The 19,276-nt window shown below is 38.5% G+C and overlaps 2 protein-coding genes across 4 annotated transcripts; both read left to right on the forward strand.

Moving 5' to 3' along the window:
- Nucleotides 1-1,915: 1,915 nt before the first annotated feature.
- LOC105452406 (protein yippee-like 5) lies at nt 1,916-4,440 on the forward strand. Of its 2 annotated transcripts, XR_974729.1 has the most exons (3): nt 1,916-2,305; nt 2,739-3,143; nt 3,317-4,440. XR_974729.1 is itself a non-coding variant. In XM_011693463.1 (2 exons), the coding sequence occupies exons 1-2, from the start codon at nt 2,145-2,147 to the stop codon at nt 2,935-2,937; spliced, it is 360 nt and encodes a 119-aa protein (XP_011691765.1). In that variant the 5' UTR covers nt 1,916-2,144; the 3' UTR covers nt 2,938-3,499. The 2 variants fall into 2 exon arrangements, 1 of the variants encoding a protein (XP_011691765.1); XM_011693463.1 differs by having other exon boundaries at nt 2,739-3,499.
- Nucleotides 4,441-5,287: 847 nt separating this feature from the next.
- Nucleotides 5,288-14,271, forward strand: LOC105452407 (protein Smaug homolog 1). Of its 2 annotated transcripts, none has more exons than XM_011693464.1 (9): nt 5,288-5,477; nt 7,293-7,618; nt 7,729-8,038; nt 8,137-8,384; nt 8,466-8,576; nt 8,875-9,249; nt 9,344-9,503; nt 9,626-9,890; nt 10,018-14,271. In XM_011693464.1, the coding sequence occupies exons 2-9, from the start codon at nt 7,405-7,407 to the stop codon at nt 10,183-10,185; spliced, it is 1,851 nt and encodes a 616-aa protein (XP_011691766.1). In that variant the 5' UTR covers nt 5,288-5,477; nt 7,293-7,404; the 3' UTR covers nt 10,186-14,271. The 2 variants fall into 2 exon arrangements, with proteins under 2 accessions (XP_011691766.1, XP_011691767.1); XM_011693465.1 differs by lacking the exon at nt 5,288-5,477 and adding an exon at nt 6,730-6,914.
- Nucleotides 14,272-19,276: the final 5,005 nt, after the last annotated feature.

Genomic DNA, 19,276 nt, shown 5'->3' on the forward strand with positions numbered 1-19,276 from the left:
ATATGTACGACCATTGTTTACATGTTATACATGCATACACGCCAATAGACGCGCGCGCTTACACGTGTAAGTTTAAATGTTTATAGATTTTCAGGTATATACACGAGTGCATGTGTTAGATTATCTCTATATGTACTGAAATACATACGCGTCTATTCGTGTATGCATGTAATAGAGTCATAAGACTACCTGCATATGTGAATGTATATTTATAATATTTATATCAACTATATATATATATATATATCATATAAATATATATATATATATATATATATATTTAGTGTTAATGGAGGTTGCGACTTTGTGCTCTGTTTGAGAAAGTAAGAGACTTGTCTGTGATTTCGGCTAAAAAGGAGTTTTTAATATTTTATATTTTTCTAATAATTTTTTCTTTTCTCTCGTATTCTTTTTTTTTCTCTCTTTGTAACATATAAAACTAATGTTTGTTTCTCTTTTTCTATACATGTGTATATAAAACTCTGTAACTCTTTAGTAACGATTTAACTTTGTAAACTCTTTGTAAAATGGAAGGAAGAATGTAATAGGTTTCTCCGTAGTTTGCAAAAGGGATGTACTGATTATATTTCAAATGTGCCTTGAAGAGATGATGAATATAGCGATTAAATAACCGACCAACAATATATTTTCGATTCGTTTCGCTCTTCTGACCGCATTTTGGCTTTTACATTTGTACCTATCGCAGTATGAAATTATCTTGCTGCAGGACTTTACATCGGGCTTAGTTGCCAGTGTATAAAGATCGGACATCTAACGAAATCAGGGGAGAATGTTTCGAATTTTACTGCACAAAACATCTATGTACCTAGCTTTAAAAGAATGTATAATTTACATGAGTCTATATACGTGTACATATTATATACCACATTTATATATGAATAATAAAGATATAATATTTTGATGTAATACTTGTGCTATTTATAGTTATTTATTCTCTGTTTTGAACTCTGCGATAACTTTATTTATTATAATATGAAAAATATTGAATATTACTTTTTTACAGTATTTTGCAGTATATATAATATTTCATTGTTGCAGAATATTTATAAGAATTTTACTTTTATAAGAATGGCATAATTAATTTTTTAGTATTTATAAAATTTTATCTAAAAATGTATATATTATTATAAAACACGTTATCGTTATAATTTGTGGTCGGTACAAAGATTTTCTTTTAATAAATCAAAAAATTTAAATGAGATCTCTAAAATCTATATGTATGATAAAAAGCATAAATAAATTGTTAAATATGCTTAATGAGAATATACTTTATATTTTGAGAAATTATTTGTGTGTGCGTATATTTTCGATTTTATTAACAAAATAAATATATGCATATGGATTATGTAATATATAAATGAAATTTTATAGATATTAATTCATATTTAATAAATTTATAAATAACATATTTATACGTATGTAAAATTATTTAAATTTTGTATATACCAATAATTATAAAAATATATATTTATATTATATTTATAGAGGTGAGTATATGTGTATAATTAAACGTGAATGATCAAGCATATATTAATTATACATTTAATTATTATTTATATTGATTTCCAATTTTATAATAATTTATACTTGTTTGTCTCACGCACATGAAGTTAGGCATTTCCGAACTGAATCTTGATATTTTGCGCATCTAAATATTTACAAGTTACAAATTATAGTTTTGCTGATTAATCCGTATCGCGTTATCTGTATGTTTTTTTTTTTGACGTTGCATTTAATTCCTCGCTCATAAATACACAGATAAAATACGTCACACTGTCGCGGAGCGATCGGTATCTTGCCTATCTTGTATCTTTTCCCGCTCGTTATCTCGCGCGCTGGGAGTTTCGTCTCTACATATTTCGATGATCCACGGCGTACCATAAAAACATTTCCCCCACTCCAGCCTCGACTGTTGGTACACATTTGGCAGTCATACATGGCACACGTATACACACAAGCGACGAGGCGAGAGCAGTATGGCAGCGTTGACAGTTGTGTGATTTTGTTGATTCTTTTTTCGTTGTTGCGACATACATCGATTCGTATCGATTCGCCAGATAAACAAACGCCGCCTGTTCGCGGATCGAAGACTTGAGACAGGTCGTCCCGTCAGAGCTCTCGAGATGGGAGTGATATTTCTCGAGCACATCGGTGGCAGTCGCCTGTTTTCCTGCGCCTCCTGCGACACCAATCTCACCAACAGGTCACAGCTCGTGAGCACGCGTTTCACGGGTGCCACGGGACGCGCGTTCCTCTTCAACAAAGTCGTCAATCTGAATTATAGGTGCGCCCTTCCGTTTGTTGTGCAAGATCGTTGTGAAATGAATTCTCGCGAAGAAAGAGCTAAATAGCTTTCCCGAACGGTGCTTTGTGTTCGTATCGAGATCTCAAGTTCTACCGTTATGAAATATTTGCTCAATTGCATTTTTCTTTATTTTTTTTGTTTATTCTTTCTCTACATTTTATAAACGAGTTAAACATATATATATATATATATTTTTATTTATACATATATATACACAATGTGAACATCAACTTTGCATTTATGTTTGTGCCTTTTTACTTAAGGCCTGTTCTTTAGTTGAACTGGCTGCACTAGTTCAAAGCTTATCCTTCTTCTTCTAATGTGGAAAAGAAGAGGATAAACTGTGAACTGGTGCAGCCAGTTTAGTTGTAAAGAACAGGCCTTATTTAACTCTGTGATATATGATGTACAGCGAGGTTCAGGATAGAGTGATGCTGACGGGTCGTCACATGGTCCGAGACGTCAGCTGCAAAAACTGTGATGCTAAGCTCGGGTGGGTGTACGAATTTGCGACAGACGAGCAACAACGGTACAAGGAGGGTCGCGTTATCCTGGAACGAGCTCTCGTGACGGAGAGCGACGGATTGACCGAGCATAATGCTCAACAATAATGTTTAATATTTAACACTAAGTAGCGTTTAATACATTAAGAAATAATCCAACACTAGGACTCTCGTTATAAGTTATTGTATTTTTTTAAATCTTGTCAATTATGAGAGATTGTTGGTTAGCGGCCAAACTTATTTGTGCGTGAGCGAGTATTGACAACATTTAATTCATTGTGATAAGCGACAAGTTCAACACTTACGTAAATATGGTACGGTTCCTATTTTGTAAAAGGAAATACGTTTCAGATTCTCTATACCCTTATTTATGTCATCCTCTCTCTCTCTCTCTCTGACTTAGCCTACATTTTTCACATCAGATTCTCTTATTCACAACTGTTGAATCTATATAAAGTGTGTGAACATCATTGGTATTTTCTTGTAGATGGAACATTAATAAACTGACCTCAGTGACAAATATCTTTGTCAAGAAAATTAAGAAAACGTGAGTATATACAATTTGGCAAGTGTGTATCGATGAGTGCAATATAGATACCAATTGAACAAGCATCCTATCATGTAGCTTTATTTATATCCTTTCAATAAATTTGATTTGGATAAGCAATAATAAGTGGAGGATTGAGTGTAGAATTAACGCTAGATATAATTATCCGAGATATTTAATTTTTATTTCCTTCAGTGGGAATCAAAGTAAATCCTTAAGGAATATTAAATTGACTCAAGTACAATACAGATACAAATTGAACAGTATGGATTATGTATAACTTTACATTCTTTTAAATTGAACAGAAGCAACAATGTACGAATTTGTCTACAATTAACGTTAGGCACGATTGTCTGAGATATTTAACTTTAATTATCTTCGATGAGAAATGAAGTTTTTGAAGTATTAAATTAAGTGTAGATACATATATCTGTACAGCTGTAAATTGAGAGGATACAGAAGGACTTTCGAAATCTCGTGAAAGTCACGTTTTGGGAACTTCGAACACTTTCTAAAGAAATAAAGGTCGCGTTAAATATAAAAATGTAACGACGAGAGACCGATAGTTGTTTAGATTTGGTATGAATGTGAGATGCTGACACAAACTTAATAATAATACAGTACTTAACGTTTACTCTGTACGTACTTCAGATAAGCGGATAACACCTATATAGGATAAAAAAAATTCAATCTTAAAAAAAGATTTAGAATGATAAAATAGATCGTGATAAGTGATAATGCATGAAATTGTTTTCAGGTCAAAAATAAAAAAAACCACGGCTCAATCTTAAAAGATTTAGAATCGAACGATAAAACAGATGATAAGTGACAATATATGAAATTGTTTTCGTAACAAGTTATTTTCGATCGCGTTAATTTATGTGCCTTCCGAATTGATAGATAACCAACCAAGAGGCTAACGGTATTTCCGTGTCAATGTATCATCGTTACCTTAAAATAATTATGTATGCAAATCGAATCTACACACATTTACGTCCATAATTTTCTAATGCATTTTAAATATGTAAGTTCTTTGTACACAATTTTATCCACTCGATTTTCTAGATTTATCGAATTTTATTTTAATCTACACCTATCGTATTATTATATCGCATAGCTGTGAGATACCAGAATTTCGTCATCACTTATACTTGCCTATCATGCATAACATTAAGTTTAAAACTTTTAACAAGAAAATCGAGGTATTTACTATAAAAATAAATAAAAGAGCATACAAAAGAATTAATGTTATCAATTATATACACACACAAAAGTATAATTGCTTTTTTTAACAAATACTTTCGTAATAATTTATATGTGCTTTAAAAAAAAAAGCGAGATTCTGAATTTCTTTTCGGATGCAAGCGTAGCTTTTTAAGACGAATTCAATTCTTGTTTTAATTGATCTCGTCTCTGTATACTGGAGACGATCTTGACTAGTGTCAAAGTTATACCAGTCTTCCTGCTTCCGGATGACCGGATATGGTCAGGTATGGTCAGAGTAAAGAGATACAATGAAAAATAAAGATCAGTTAGGAATGTTGGGTCTGAGAATGTTTTAGGAGTGTCCATGAAAGTTGGTTGGTTTGATCAGAAACTTTCAGAAATTTTTGCGCCCGCCCTCGGCGGTGCTTTTTCGGTGCAATTACGGACAAATTTAATTATCACGATGCCAATACACGCTGCCGGCCGTCGACGGGCGCAGAGATAATAGCAAATAACCATTCGGAGTGATGAAGGAAGCTGCGCGCGGTCGACGCACCCCGCGCGCGAGACGAACGAACCGCGGACGCGCCGTGATTGGCCGTCGCGCCGCGACGCGCAGCCAATCCGCGGCCACGCGGGGACGCCGCGCGCGAGCGTAGGCGCCCAGCGGCGCGGCGGCGGGACGACGGTCGGAGCACCACTTCTGTCTGGCTGGCATCACTGCGGCGGAGCCAGTGTGGTCACGTAGTCCCATCGCGCCGCATGGTGGATGGACGTTACTCCCGTTCGGACACCGGAATAAAATGCTGTAAAAATTGTGCGTCGTCGCCGTCGCACCGGAGAGGAAGGAGCGCCGTGCCAGCGGAGATTGTCCCTCGTCGATCCCACTTTTGCGGTAATTATCCAACAAAAAGTGCATTTAAAAACCACGCGAGGAATCGCGGCGACGTGGACGGGGCGAGGAGAGAGAGAGAGGAAAGGAGGCTCGTGTGCTTGCCCGACGACATCGGCACTGGGCCGCCGACCGACTGAAGTGAGCACTGCGTGCGTGTCGCAGGTTCGCTTCGCCGAGGGATTTATTATACACAGCGATGCATTTAACCGGAACAACATCCATCGCTGTAACAAACCCCGCGGCGACGTAGCCGCGTCCCCACGGCGGGCAAGATCACCCTTATCTCGCGTCATTCGCCGTCGTCGTCGTCGTCGTCACGGTGATGTCTCGTTCGTTTCCGCCGAGAGAGAGAAAGAGATAGAGATCCATCGATTTCTCTCGATCCTCCACAGCGGGGGATCTTCTTCGTCTTCCCTTGTTTTCGTCCCTTCGTTCTGCGCTTCGTCTCCGCCCCCCTTCCCCCTCCAGCGTGTATACGTTTCGCATCACCGTGTCTCTTTCCCTCTTACGCCCGTTACCGGTTTCCCTCCGTTTCTCTCTTTCTCGCCGCGTCCTCGCCTGTGTGACGTCGAACGCGGTACGACGCACGCAGTGCACGCACGCACGCAAGCGAGCGGGCCACGCACAGACACGCTCGACACGTACCTACACACGCGGCGCGCGACGCGGCGACGTTGACAAGGGCGGCGAAACCGACGATGGTCTCTCTCGCGACGCCGGGGGACGCGAATCTCCTGCGAGATTCGCCAAGCGGATTCGCAGGAAATCCCCCCTCCCCCCCCCCCTCGACAATGGGAAATGCCCGGATGCTTTTCGACGGCAAGAAAGAAGAGAGAGGAGAAAAAAAAGGAGGCATCTTATCGGCTTTCCCTCTCGTGAGGCGCCGCTCGTCTCTTCCTCCCTCCCTCCCTCCCTCCCCCTTTTCCTCCCGCGCCGCCCACCACGTCGCCTCGTCTCGCGCGCGCGATGCCATTGCACCGCCGAACGGGCCGCAGCAGGAAAGGCTATAAATACACACGCATCGCGCGCGGGGTAAACAAACTTGACCTCAGCGGAATTCTCTTATCGGCGACACGGTAGTAGCGCGAGCGGCTTCGAGGTTATGTGTATCGCGCCCCACGTCCCACGAATTTTTGACGACGGCGACGAAACAGTCCCGGCCGGGGTGCGACAGAGTGAAATTGCACGACGACAGGGAGACGCGTCGCGTCGGCGGACCGTTGCCGGCCGTTCCCTCGCTCGACGCGGACGAGGGTCGCTCACGGAAGCTTCGTGCTCGGGGAAGAAGATTCGAGACGGATCTCTCGAATGAGCACGGACATCGTGGAGATCGGATGACGCGTGACGGACATGTTGACGAGCCTCCTTGTTTTGACACATCTATCAAAACAGGCTTTCTATTTGCTTAGGATAAATTCAATTTCGAAACGAATTTTTGTGAGATGTGTACATAATTGCGATTCGTAATCGTTTCTCGTGAGATTTTTCGTGAGCTAAACTCACACTTTTTTTCCTTTTTAATTTGAAGACGTTTAAACTGTCTTTGTTTTACTGGATAAAGAAAAAAATGTAGTGTCAATTAATGTTTATACTTACACACATATGGCTTCCAAACTGGAAAGTCGCGTATCATTTGGAATTTATATTAAAATAATATTTAGTGCTTACATTTACATTTCTCTCTAAAGCAACATTTACATCCAACTTTTGTAATATTTAATAATTTGCTGTTTGTGCCTTTCTGTTATATTTTTATAAAGATACATAACTTACAGATGATTTAAATAAAATGATGAATTTGGTTCATTTTTGTAGCAAAATACTGGCGTTTGTCAGCTACTTGAAGGCTGTGAGCACGACTGTTGTGCGTTTGGCTTAAGCGGTGGTCTAAACGCATCGGAAGAGAAATTTCTCTAGGTGATCCAAAATGAAGTGGACATCCACTACTCCCTTCAACGAACAAGTGAGTGAGCTCACTCGTTTGTTCTCCCAGTGGAACGAATGCGAACAGACGGTCGTTCTTTATGCCTTGCTGCGTATTATACCTGCCGTACAGGCGAGGTTTCTCTCGCAGGCGATAGAGCACTCTTTGCACTCTGTGGCAGAATTGGATACCAAGGAAATAAATGCCAATAATCCAAGTAATTACAAGTGCTTATATTTAAAAAATGAACTTTATGTGTGTTTTAAGAAGATCTGTCGTACATAGCAGCAGATCTCTTTGTAATAAAACAAAACTTTTGTACTGCAGATTACATCAACTCCTTGTCGACGGAGTCAACGGAGATTGCGATTAATCAGCTCTTGACACATTTGCCTTTACTAAAGCCCGGGAATGTAGAGTGCAAGAAGAGCTATCTGGTAGCTATACCAGAATTGGTGAGCCATTGCGTGAACACGGGACAGTATACAGAGCAAACGCAGCAGCTTTTGAGCTACACTCTGATACACCCAGCCATAACCGGCCAAGACAGACGTCTTTTGACGCAGTGGCTGAGAGACCTGGAAGAACGTATCAGCAGTACACCACCCATTACCGGTTTCGAAGATTATCCATTAAGGTGAATCAAACTGAGATAATGTGACACCAAATGACACTTGTAATACTCTCTTATCCGTAATATGTTTCTAAATTCGGTTTTTTTTTTCTTATCACAAGATGGGAAAATTCATCATGGCAGAGGACCTCCAAGCATCACAGTGATCAGTCAAATCTGTTCAATACGCAACCGGGCGCCGCGTTTAACTTACACTTTCCCACGTCCGTTAACCGCCAACGTCGTTCGAATAGCCTGACACCACCGGTAGCGCCGCCGCATCATCTCGAAATTGTCGATCGTACCAATAACACGAACACCTCATCCAGACACAAGCCGCGCAGCTTTAGTGTCTCTGGAGATCATGCCAGTAATTTTCAATTATATTTCATGTATGAAGATAAATTTACATTGTATCCACACACACTTTAAATAACTCGTGTTTACGTAGGCAATATTATTGGTTTGGGTCCACTGAGCCCACAGAGTTCCTGTGCGAGCAGCGGTAGCGAGGGTCGTTTGGATGACGCTTCGAATCGTTCGCTCGCGAGTGGCATGAGAGGTAGATTTAAATCAGATTGCTGTTCAACAGAATGCTGTTGATCAACAACGTATGAGATGACCGGAAGAAGATATATTTTCTATGATTTCAAATATCAAATGTAGATATAGACTTGATAAAGTCTTATATCTCTAAATGAATTTGTACTTGGCCTCTTATCCTGACTATGTCTTATATCTCTTTAAACTATCGAGTCTTATCGTAATAACGTTTTTCTTTCGAAATCATCTCTGCTTAAATATACGTTTTTCTTCAAGGATAAAAACATTTAAACTATAAATTGTTTCTTTTTTTTTAGATGTACAATTATGGCTTAAAACATTACGACTTCATAAGTACAGTTATCTGTTCGCTACCATGAGTTATGAGGATATGCTGCAATTGACAGAGGATCAATTAGCAGAGCAAGGGGTTACGAAAGGTGCTAGACACAAGCTGGCTCTCTCTATCGCTAAACTGCAGCAGCGATACAACACGCTTTTGAATCTAGAAAAGGGTCTCGTACAACCTAGTACCCGCGACGGCATGCAAAACGCTTCGTTCTCGCAGGGTCCGTCACTGCTCATTAATACAATGGAAGAGCTTAAAACTATTCTAGCCACTCCTATGAAACCGAATCAAGAAGGCGATCCGCAAGATATTCCTGCACAATTTACAAAAGTACTTGGAAAATGTATGTACAGATTTGAGTTCTAATTTGATTGTCAAAATTTCAAGTTTGAACGATTGAAAAGGATATTCTTATTGTATGATTTCTCTTCTCTCAGTGTGCAGTAGATTAGCTTTGGAAAGCGTCGAGGACGGTATTTTGTGCGCGTACGTCAACATTTTGGAAAAGGTGTTGCAGCACGACTGTTTCACCCAGAATCAGAAGGAGAAAGTGCAGCAGTGGCGCAGTAGACTTGGCAATCCGCGTCCGACTCCAAAGTAAGTCGAGACATCAAACACGCTCCCATAGAAAATGTCCATTTAGAAATAACGAGTAAATATGAGTAAAATAAACGTATGCGGTGACTTTCGACATAATCGATGTGCACGTGAAATTTCAGATGGCAACATAACTACGGATATAATAATAGGAGATATGGAAATCCGCAACAGCACAACAGGAAGCCAAGTTTGAATTTGAATCACATTCACAATAGCCATTCGCATAATCAGTTCATGATTGCTTCGCACAGAAACAGTATATCGACACCGTATTTGCAAAATAACCAGAATCAGACTCAGAATATGAATAATATGAATACGAATAATTTGCGCGCGGTACATGCGACCGAGAAGAGACCCAGTTTACAGGAGACTAGCTTGCAGGTAAAGATGGATCCACTAAAATCTTCAAAATTTATAAGATCAGTCGCATTCCATTCCGTTTATTAATACAATGCTGCAAGATGAAAAAACATCCGTTTATTTAATGGCTTCGCTTTTGCCGTTATAGCAATTACAGAAGACATTGCAACGTGCGTATAGCGCGCCACGTGACCACTTCTTGGGACACTCTGCCAATGGAGCGAACGAGACAACGGAACCGGAAATCAATTCTCGCTTGGAGTCCCTCTGCTTGAGAATGACCGAGCAAGCGATCGGTGGGTTCGGCGAGGCCTAATCTTCCATATTTCGCGTTCCGAGATTCGTAAGTAAGTCCTCGCATTTGAACAATCCTTTTCGGATTCTCGACTCCGAAAACTGAGGGAAATTCTGTCCGCCAAGACGCGAGTCATCTCTATCTCGCGCTCGCTCGTGTTTTGGCGAACAGCACGTTTGAAGTCATCAGTTTTATAGTGATACTGCAATGGAGACGACACATTTTTTTTTGTGTGCTAATATCTGCGTGTACACACACTTATGCTTTAATATCTTAACCAAATGGAAAAAAAAATGTCCGACACGCGCGACATATTACTAAGAGAGAGAAAGAGAAAGAGAGAGAGAGAGAGAGAGATAAAGATAAGTTTTTCTTTTAAGATCGAACGACACACGTATACATATACACACAAATTATTTTTTATTATGTCCGATGCAATTGTATTATTTAATTGACAGAATTTGGCAAGCCAAATGCTATTTAGAAAGATAGATTCTTTCCTCGATTGTTTGCTGCAACCGTATATATAAAGATATATAAGAGGAAGTATATTATATATATAAATATATATATATATATATATACAGACGCGTACGATAGAATTTTATGGGGCAGAAAGGGGAGAAAGGAATTTTAAATCATATAAAATACGAGGAAAGAAAGATGGAAAAATAACATTACATCACCATGCGATGTTCTGCAATATTATTTTTTGTGTTATCCATTTTACGAAATGGAATTCGTCTTTTTTAAGCGCTGCGGAGACGTTATAGTAACGTAATTGTAATTCAACTTTTTAATAACTGGACTGATTTTACCTTCTTTTTATTATTATTACTATATTATTATTAATATTATATTTTTACTATTATTGCTATCAACATCACTATTACTAGCACTACTATTGCTCCTACTATTATCGCTATTACTATCATTACTATTCTATCACTATGACTATCACTATTTCCACTACTATCATCACTACTATCACTCTCACTACCGTTACTGTCGCTCTTTAATATTACTATCCGTCTAGAGAATGAGCATACTTAAAGGGTTGCCGCTTTGTCGCATAAGTTAATTCGCGCATATCTTTAAATCTCAAACTGTATTGAGAAAGCATGTACGGCGGCGTGTATGCTTTGTAGTTTGCGCACAGATCTCGTGATTTTTCAATTTGGTTGATGGATTTCATCCCATTTTTCTTTTTTTTTTCTTGTTTTTATAAGATGATAAGCTATAAAACGCGAGTAAAATATACAATAAATGGATATTAAGGGCCTTACGTGAAGAGAAAATGAGCAAACGTATGAGGTGTAGAAATTTGATATTATAAAGTAGCAGCGAAATTTCGAGGGAGGTAGACTGGCGCTGTACGATTACGGCGCGACATCGAAATCTGTGGCTTTAAATTATAAGCATACATCGTATCTAATCTATTTAGCATGTGTTGAAGTAGCGTCGCGGGTAAATGTAGCATAATATTTTTTCGTGCAAGCAGAAAATTAAATTTATTATGTCGCATAACGCTAGTGAATAATAATCGATTAACCGTGAAATAAGAAAAAAAAATATATAACGAAAGACTGAATAATTCACGCGCCACGAGCCGTCGATTTAGATTATCTGGATGCTTTCACTGTCCCTTCCGTTCGCACGGACCTCGCGAGCGCGTGAATTGAATAATTGGAGAAGACTGCGAAGAAGGAAAAACTTGTCAAAATAATTAAGAATTTAGCGAGCGCGCGCGAGAGAGAAAGTAAGAGCGAGAGGTAAAAAAAAAATGAGCGAGAGAGTATACCGAGATTGGAAGACGATGAAATTAGTTAATTAGTATATATTATATTAGTGATTATTGTAACAATTATATTCTGCTAGAGGGTAAATACGTGTAAGATCGCGCGGTGATTTCTCGAATCCAGGAGTATCCTGCTAGGGTAAAAAAAAGCTAAGAACTGTCTATATTTAGTAATAATCGTAAACACACTCGAAAGGGATGACCCATACTTAATCATTATTTCGTTTCACATACGCGATACCTTTTACTCGATCAGCGGCAATAGCAGCAGCAGCACCACCAAAACTGTGTATCCGATCGGTTATATATACATATATATTGCGAAGGATGAAACTCCACGAATTCCAAGAGAGATGATCAAAAGCTAGTCAAACGTTTCTAATTTCTACCAGTTAACCTGTATAGTTAATTAATTGTACATTAAATCTACATTACACACATTGCCAGAATTATATAGGAAGACACTCGTGAGAGGAGGAAAAAGGAGAGGGAGGACACACACATATATATATTATATATACAATCTACATCTTACACACATACACAATGATACACACACGTACGCACGCGCGCACGCACAGACACACGTACATTCACACATTTGTCACGTTATTATACACGCAATAAGTAAAGCGATCCGAGCGAGAACGCATGTGAAAAAGCTCAAAGACTGCTCCTAAGCGACATCAGGAATTTCATTCAGCGTAGAATTACTACTTATATATTTCATCTAATCGAAGCGCAGCATCTAATCTCCAACTGATAAAGGCAGGACCTGAAATTGTAATAAAGGATGCAAAGAGATTTTATCCGCATTATACATATAGCGATCAGAGCTAATGGAAAAAAAAAATGGAAGGGAAAAAAGGAGTGAAAAAAAAAAGATGTAATCAATCCTGCCGAGGATCGGAGGCCGCCGCTACGTTAATTTTCTGCCGATCGATCATTAATCTATCGTCATTGTTGTTTGTGGTAAGCTTTTACGGACTAGCATAAACGTAAATGTACTTAGTACTGTGCACAACCTCTGTCAGGATCGACGGACGCCTCCTCTGTCTTGCTCAAAATTAACTGTCGGCGGCGGTTTGTTACGTGATTTTCGAAGGCGCGAAAGAGCTGTTGATGATGCGCGCGCGAACGAGTGAAAACGAACGGATAAACAAATCGACGAGATGTTTAACTGAAAACCTTTGGTCGCAAAGTGGAAAATCACAAGGAGAGAGAATGATAATGTGTATCCTATGTACAGGAACAAACACTTCGAGTAATCATGAAAGAAGCGTTGTCTCTCAATATAAGATAGATGTTAATAAATGTATAATGCATGCATTGTGTAGTTATAAAAGAAGAAGAAAATGTAAAAATCTGAAACGGATGCCGGTGGGCAATGAAAAGTTTCACGTGAACGGTAACACGAAATTTTTCCATTTGAAAGAGAAAATACTGTACTTACATATTAATGGGACAACCTACCTTCGGCCGTCTCGATGCGACATCAAAATTCCTATTAGTATGTAAATACTAATGATCTTGTAACTCCTTGCGATTTTCCAATTCGCGATTATCTGCACCACATACGCGTGTGCACATTTTATTTGCTTTGACTCGTTACATTCATATCGAGTTCTCTGGCTATCCTTTTTGGACAGCGGTAAAATGTCACCACGCTCGTCGTGTTTCTGTTATCCGCTCGTTGACCTCGGTTCAGGATAGACGAAAGTAGATATTGTACGGGTTGAAGATTTCGCTGACTATTCTTTGGCCGGACACTCTTGCGGTGCCATCGACTGTTTAGGAATTGCCCTACTGGTATCGCAGGTAGTAGACTACTCGGAATGATTTTCTTTGATTGCGATTTCGAGGACAAGACGTTGCGAGTTTCCGGCTGAAGGTATTCACGATGAGACCCAGATAGCAAATGGTAATTAGAATCCGATCTGTGGATATAAGTATAGGATCGACGCGTTGTAGCGACTGATTTTACTTTAAAGATAAACGCGTCGCGCGACCGGAAAGCACGCCGCGAGACGCTTTTTTTCTTGTACGCGGAGGGGGGGCCCCGCGCCCCCCTTCCGTTGGAATACTAGTGTTCACGTTTTGCCGCAGCTTCTCCGGATAATATTAGATAAGTCATAATAAGACCCTTCGTCAGATTGCTAACTGGGATTACCTTAGTCACATAAGTAAGCTGGGCAACTTGTAAAAATGCAATTTTTGTACTGTTATAAAAAAAAAGTTAAATAGACGAGGGTACACTGACGTTGTAGCGTGAAAGAACATTTTTCAATAAAAGATTTTTCATACGCATACATTGCGTACTGTGATATTACTATATTTAATATTAAAAGCTTGTACACAGATTGGAAATTGGACGAGAGAACTGGACCTTTTCACTTGCGAGAAATCGGTTCCGAGACGTTATCTCTTATTCCTACTAATCTTATTAGAAATTATATCTATTTTAAGAATTTAATCTTGAACGATTTCCCGACGATGGAAGAACAAAACGAACCATATCATTCTAATCTCTTCAGATTTCAAGACATCGCTGAGGATAACCTACTTATGAAGGTAACCATCAGACATTTCAATCAAAAGCGATGCTCTCATTTAACGAAAATTCCATTATTTTTTGCGTAGCCACATCTAGTTAAAAATGTGATTTTATTTATTTGTCTTAAATATCTCTTGCGTATTTCGGCAGTATTTTCAGATGAGACGGGGCGTATAAAAATATAGGAAACGTGATTGATTTTATATAGTTCTCTAAACAGCATTTATTTTCTTCTTTTGTTACATTTCTGAAGTCGCGTCCCATCCGGGAACGTTGTGCAGAGTTTTAACGGTGAAAGATAATATTAAACGTCGATACAATGTCATCATCGTTCCGTGTAATATATAAATATTTAGACCTGTGCCGGCGACAAGCGCGTACGCCGAATCTAGAATCGTGTGATTTTGTTCGGACGACTTGCAGCGCGTCGTCATCGTTTCTCCCACCCACCATCTCTAACGGAATGGCTACGTACACACGCAGGGATTCAATATATTAATGTATCTTCTCACAATCGATGTGAGGTTGTTGAAATATCGGATACGAGTACAAAACGCGTCGAATTCGCGCCGAATTCCCTGATAACGAGGCGATTATGCACCCACGAATTCGCCTTCCTTTTCAGGTTGCCACTGACAACCATGATAAATTTAAAATCTTGTTGTGATTTTTTGTTAAGCTCTAGATCGTGAATAAATCAGGACACACAAAGGTTCTTTCTAAAATTTTAGGCATCCTTCTGAATTTTTATGTTGATGAGAATTAATGGTACAAAATGTCGATGCTGATTAAAGATTTTTCATTCAGAACTTTCTTAACTGTAATATAGAGTTTTAGATAGAGAAAGAGAATTCAATTAATCACGGTGGCAGTACAACTAATATTATAGCTCGTGCACTTTGCTGTTCGTACCAAATATTTGAAGAACCTCTCTCCTTGTTTCTATACACTCACGCGTTCCGCCTAATACGAAGTGGCTACAAAATAATAATAAATACTTACAGTCTAACCTAACGACTACTCTTAAGTTTTGAAATGCAAAGGATCAATTCGTCGCTTAAATCGTACAGTTTAAATAGACAGTATCCACATATTTAAAGTTATTATCGTAATTTAATATATATGTTCGGTATAATATAAACATCGATTTACCCCGCTTTCTCTCTTCATCACGCATACACATAACACGAGCGCGTAAATTCTACCTTTTTATCTATACACACGTATTTACACAGATCGACGATACGTTTTACTGTTACGAATGTAGTTCAACATGACACCGTTGACGCGATGAAATTCATGAAAGTCCAAAGACAACGTGAAACGAGATGAGAGACCGTTTACTCTAATGTTAAATAGTTTAGCTAATCACGGTTTTTTTTCTTATTACAGATAAATAGTAGCGTATTGAAGTCACAGGCGAGATACAACTTCAATACAGCGTTACGTATCGTCCGTTTAGGCGAGCTTTTTATCGCTATTTTATCGCTTTGACTTAAAAATAGAATTGCATCAAACCGAAACTGTTTTGTCTAATCAGTTATACATTCAAAACTTCTATAGAAATTTCTATCAAACTGACGATTTTTCAGGACAACAACTTTATCTCGCTTAAATGTGATAACGACTTGACCGGGCATTGGTGTTCGTGTTAATCCTATGTAAGTATCGTCGTAGACGAAAGAGAATTTTTTTGAGGTTGATCAAGAGGGAACAGAAAATGCTAAGAGTGTGCCCTGGCTGAAGAATTTTCATTATAACATTTTCCAAACCCGGTAGCTCGAATTTAAAAATTCTGCAATATACCGTCTATATCGTCTTTTATATTATTTTTAGGCAATAACAGGTAATATATTATATATATATATACTTCTCTTTTTAAAGCGGAACAATTTTTTTCATAAAAGTGAATCTGTCTATATATGGAAAAATTACTCTCGGTAACGGCACCTTTAGCCTTCTCCATTTTCTCTTTTGGATCCTACAAAGATTCTGCGAACTATGAGTCGATTAATTTCTTTAAAACTATCGATAAGAAAAATGTATTTTTTTTGTTTGAACGCGAAAATTATAAAACGTAGTAAAAAAAAAAAGGAAAATTTAAACGTTTAACTCCTCGGAAAGACAGAAAAACGTATGTATACATCTACATATATAAATAAAGCGATTCGGATACACATACTTTTTATTTCTACGAATAAAATCGGAAAATATTCGAAACTCCTAGTAGCAACGTGTTTTTTCTTTTGGATGACGAAGTACGCGTGTGTTGCATCCTTAAATCAAACAATTACATTTAGGAGATGTGTCACAGCTAACAGCTTGCGGCGGTATACTCTAGTTCCTATGTACAAAGCCTTATGACAATCGTAAAGAAAAACAGTACAGTTTCAGTAATCACTCGTGCTATTCAAGCATCGATGCACGATCAGTTTTTAGTTATTACACGAGGAACACGTGCCGATCGGACAGTTACTGAGTCGCGGTGATTCGCGGAGTCATTTTACCTACTCGGCAGCGGCGGTGCGTGATCATCACGTTGTTAATAATAAGTGTAACGCTTTTGCCGCAACTTTCCCCGTTCCGTTCGGGAAAACGGTTTCAAACGCCGTAGACTAAAAATGACTCCGCAAGCCACTCTTCGTTCTCTCTCAACGGCTCTCTACTTTTGCAAACCTCTTTGGTCTCGTACATTCAAATAGAATATTGATAATACAACGTGACGTGAAGCATTCCGCCTGTCACGTCACATTTACACGTTCCCGTCATGTCTCGTAGCACGCTTGGCGGCTAATACAACCGGTTTCGAGTCCCACATTCTATTTGAGGCTCGACTAATCTGTAGTATGGCATTACGGAAAGAGGAAAAAAAAAATATACACACAGTCGTAACGTAATGACGTTTCTTAAATCGAGTACGCTAATAATACTTGTCATGCAATATCGGTGTATAACATCTCCGGCGTTGCTCGACGACCGCTAAAATTCGCCTCCCGCTTTTTTTTTCTTCTCCCTACGCTAAATTTAATCGTCTCCCCGTTTTCGCTTAAAGGCTACGGCTCGCATTCGTACGTTCTCACATTTAGCGCCAAACGTGGTCGTTTGATTCTGAGATTTATTTGTCTCGTTGCGAAGAAGATCGCGCGCGCGCGTTTTTTTTAACAGTATAGTATGTACCTAGACTTAGAATCGACATTTCGCGCTAAATGCGGAATATAAATACGGCTCTATGTACCGCGAGAGTTCGTCTATCCCTACGTTAAATCGATCCGATTATTGGCAGTACAGAAAAAAAGAAGTGCGCGCCAGATCAATAGAACGTACAAACGGTGAGACACCAAACTCAGTACGTATCTTCTTAACCCTTAGCGCGATCGCCAGAGTTATATAGAATTTTCTAGACACTGGTATGATCACCGAAAAGCTCATAACCCTCTAATCCGCATTCGAGAGTCTCCTTTATACTTTTTTTTTTAAAACTACGTATAATTATTTATCGTTAAATATTTACTATTAGATTTCCTCTGTTAATACAGCTCGCTTGTGTATGTTCTTTTTCGGGCGTTCCGCATATAAGCCGAATGCATCGGATAAAATCTACATTAATCTCTACGTGAATCATTTGGTATGGAAAATGTTTGTCTCACACAATTTGTTCGTAGTTGCGTTATTTCGGAATACCAATAATTTACTCTGAAATATAATGTGCGTGTATATATATAAGTAGGTATATATATATATATCACATTTTTTTAGCGTCGCGGTTCCGCGATATCGAGAATCATCCTCAATTCCGATCTTAACGTCAGCCGCTGCGACGTGTTTTTTGCCAACGTCATTCTCTCTCGACGTCATACTTTGTTTGCCGGATTTTTTTTTATCTTGCTACTAGATATTACATGCGAACAATTGCGTACCGTATATAATATGAGTTATAGACGAATACATATAAGATCTCTCTACATATAAACTCTTCAGATACAACATTCTTCGGCAAACACCGGAAACCCGCGAATGTCGACATCGCGGCGTTTGTACAATCAGATTTTTTTTCTCCTTCTCATGTTTCTAGAAAAAAACCGAGAGTCTCACCTTCGAGAAGAGATGAACCTCGCTTCGCTAATCAGTCTGGATGACGAGACGAAATTCCGAATATCTATTAACGTAATATTCACACGCCTTCAAAAGTCTCGATATGATTGTCATCCAGCGTAAGACACTAATACTAAATATCGTTTGTCAATAAATTATGCAGTTAACACAATCTATGACGTACGTATTGATTACAGCTCATTGTCAGTGTAATATCTTCGAGATTGCTATTTATTTTTGTCGAATCGAAAAAGTCAATTGAAATTTATTTTCAATTTTTGGAACATAAAGGCTGGTACTCATTGTATGGTGTTATAAGTGACAAAAATGTGAATTAAAATTCATCATAAGGCGATTCGATCGATTAAAAAAAATTGATTTCGTAAAGTACCGTACGATTGAATATCATTACATCAGCAAAAATAACTCTGCACCGTAATAGAAAAAAATCCTTTTAGAATCCTTTAATGTAAGCTACAGTGTTTTAGTAAGTTAACAATAAAACTTGAACTTGCACATAATTAAAATATTGAATGAAACGTAGTGTATGTCAATCGATTAACAATGGAACGTATGTCGCTTTTTGTATTTATGTAATTATATATACTCAGACATAATATAAAATTTTATTAATAAAACGAATAAATAGATTTTCCTCCACATAAAAA

This window comes from Wasmannia auropunctata, unplaced genomic scaffold (assembly GCF_000956235.1).
Source record: "Wasmannia auropunctata unplaced genomic scaffold, wasmannia.A_1.0 LD336032.1, whole genome shotgun sequence".
Lineage (NCBI taxonomy): Eukaryota > Metazoa > Arthropoda > Insecta > Hymenoptera > Formicidae > Wasmannia > Wasmannia auropunctata.

Bases quoted from the DNA above. Each gene is read 5' to 3' on its own strand.
- LOC105452406 (XM_011693463.1), top strand. From the start codon at position 2,145: ATGGGAGTGATATTTCTCGAGCACATCGGTGGCAGTCGCCTGTTTTCC. The intron at 2,306-2,738 runs GTGCGCCCTTCC...TATGATGTACAG, and splicing joins GTCGTCAATCTGAATTATAG to CGAGGTTCAGGATAGAGTGA.
- LOC105452407 (XM_011693464.1), top strand. From the start codon at position 7,405: ATGAAGTGGACATCCACTACTCCCTTCAACGAACAAGTGAGTGAGCTC. The intron at 8,039-8,136 runs GTGAATCAAACT...TCTTATCACAAG, and splicing joins TTCGAAGATTATCCATTAAG to ATGGGAAAATTCATCATGGC. The intron at 9,250-9,343 runs GTATGTACAGAT...CTCTTCTCTCAG, and splicing joins TACAAAAGTACTTGGAAAAT to TGTGCAGTAGATTAGCTTTG.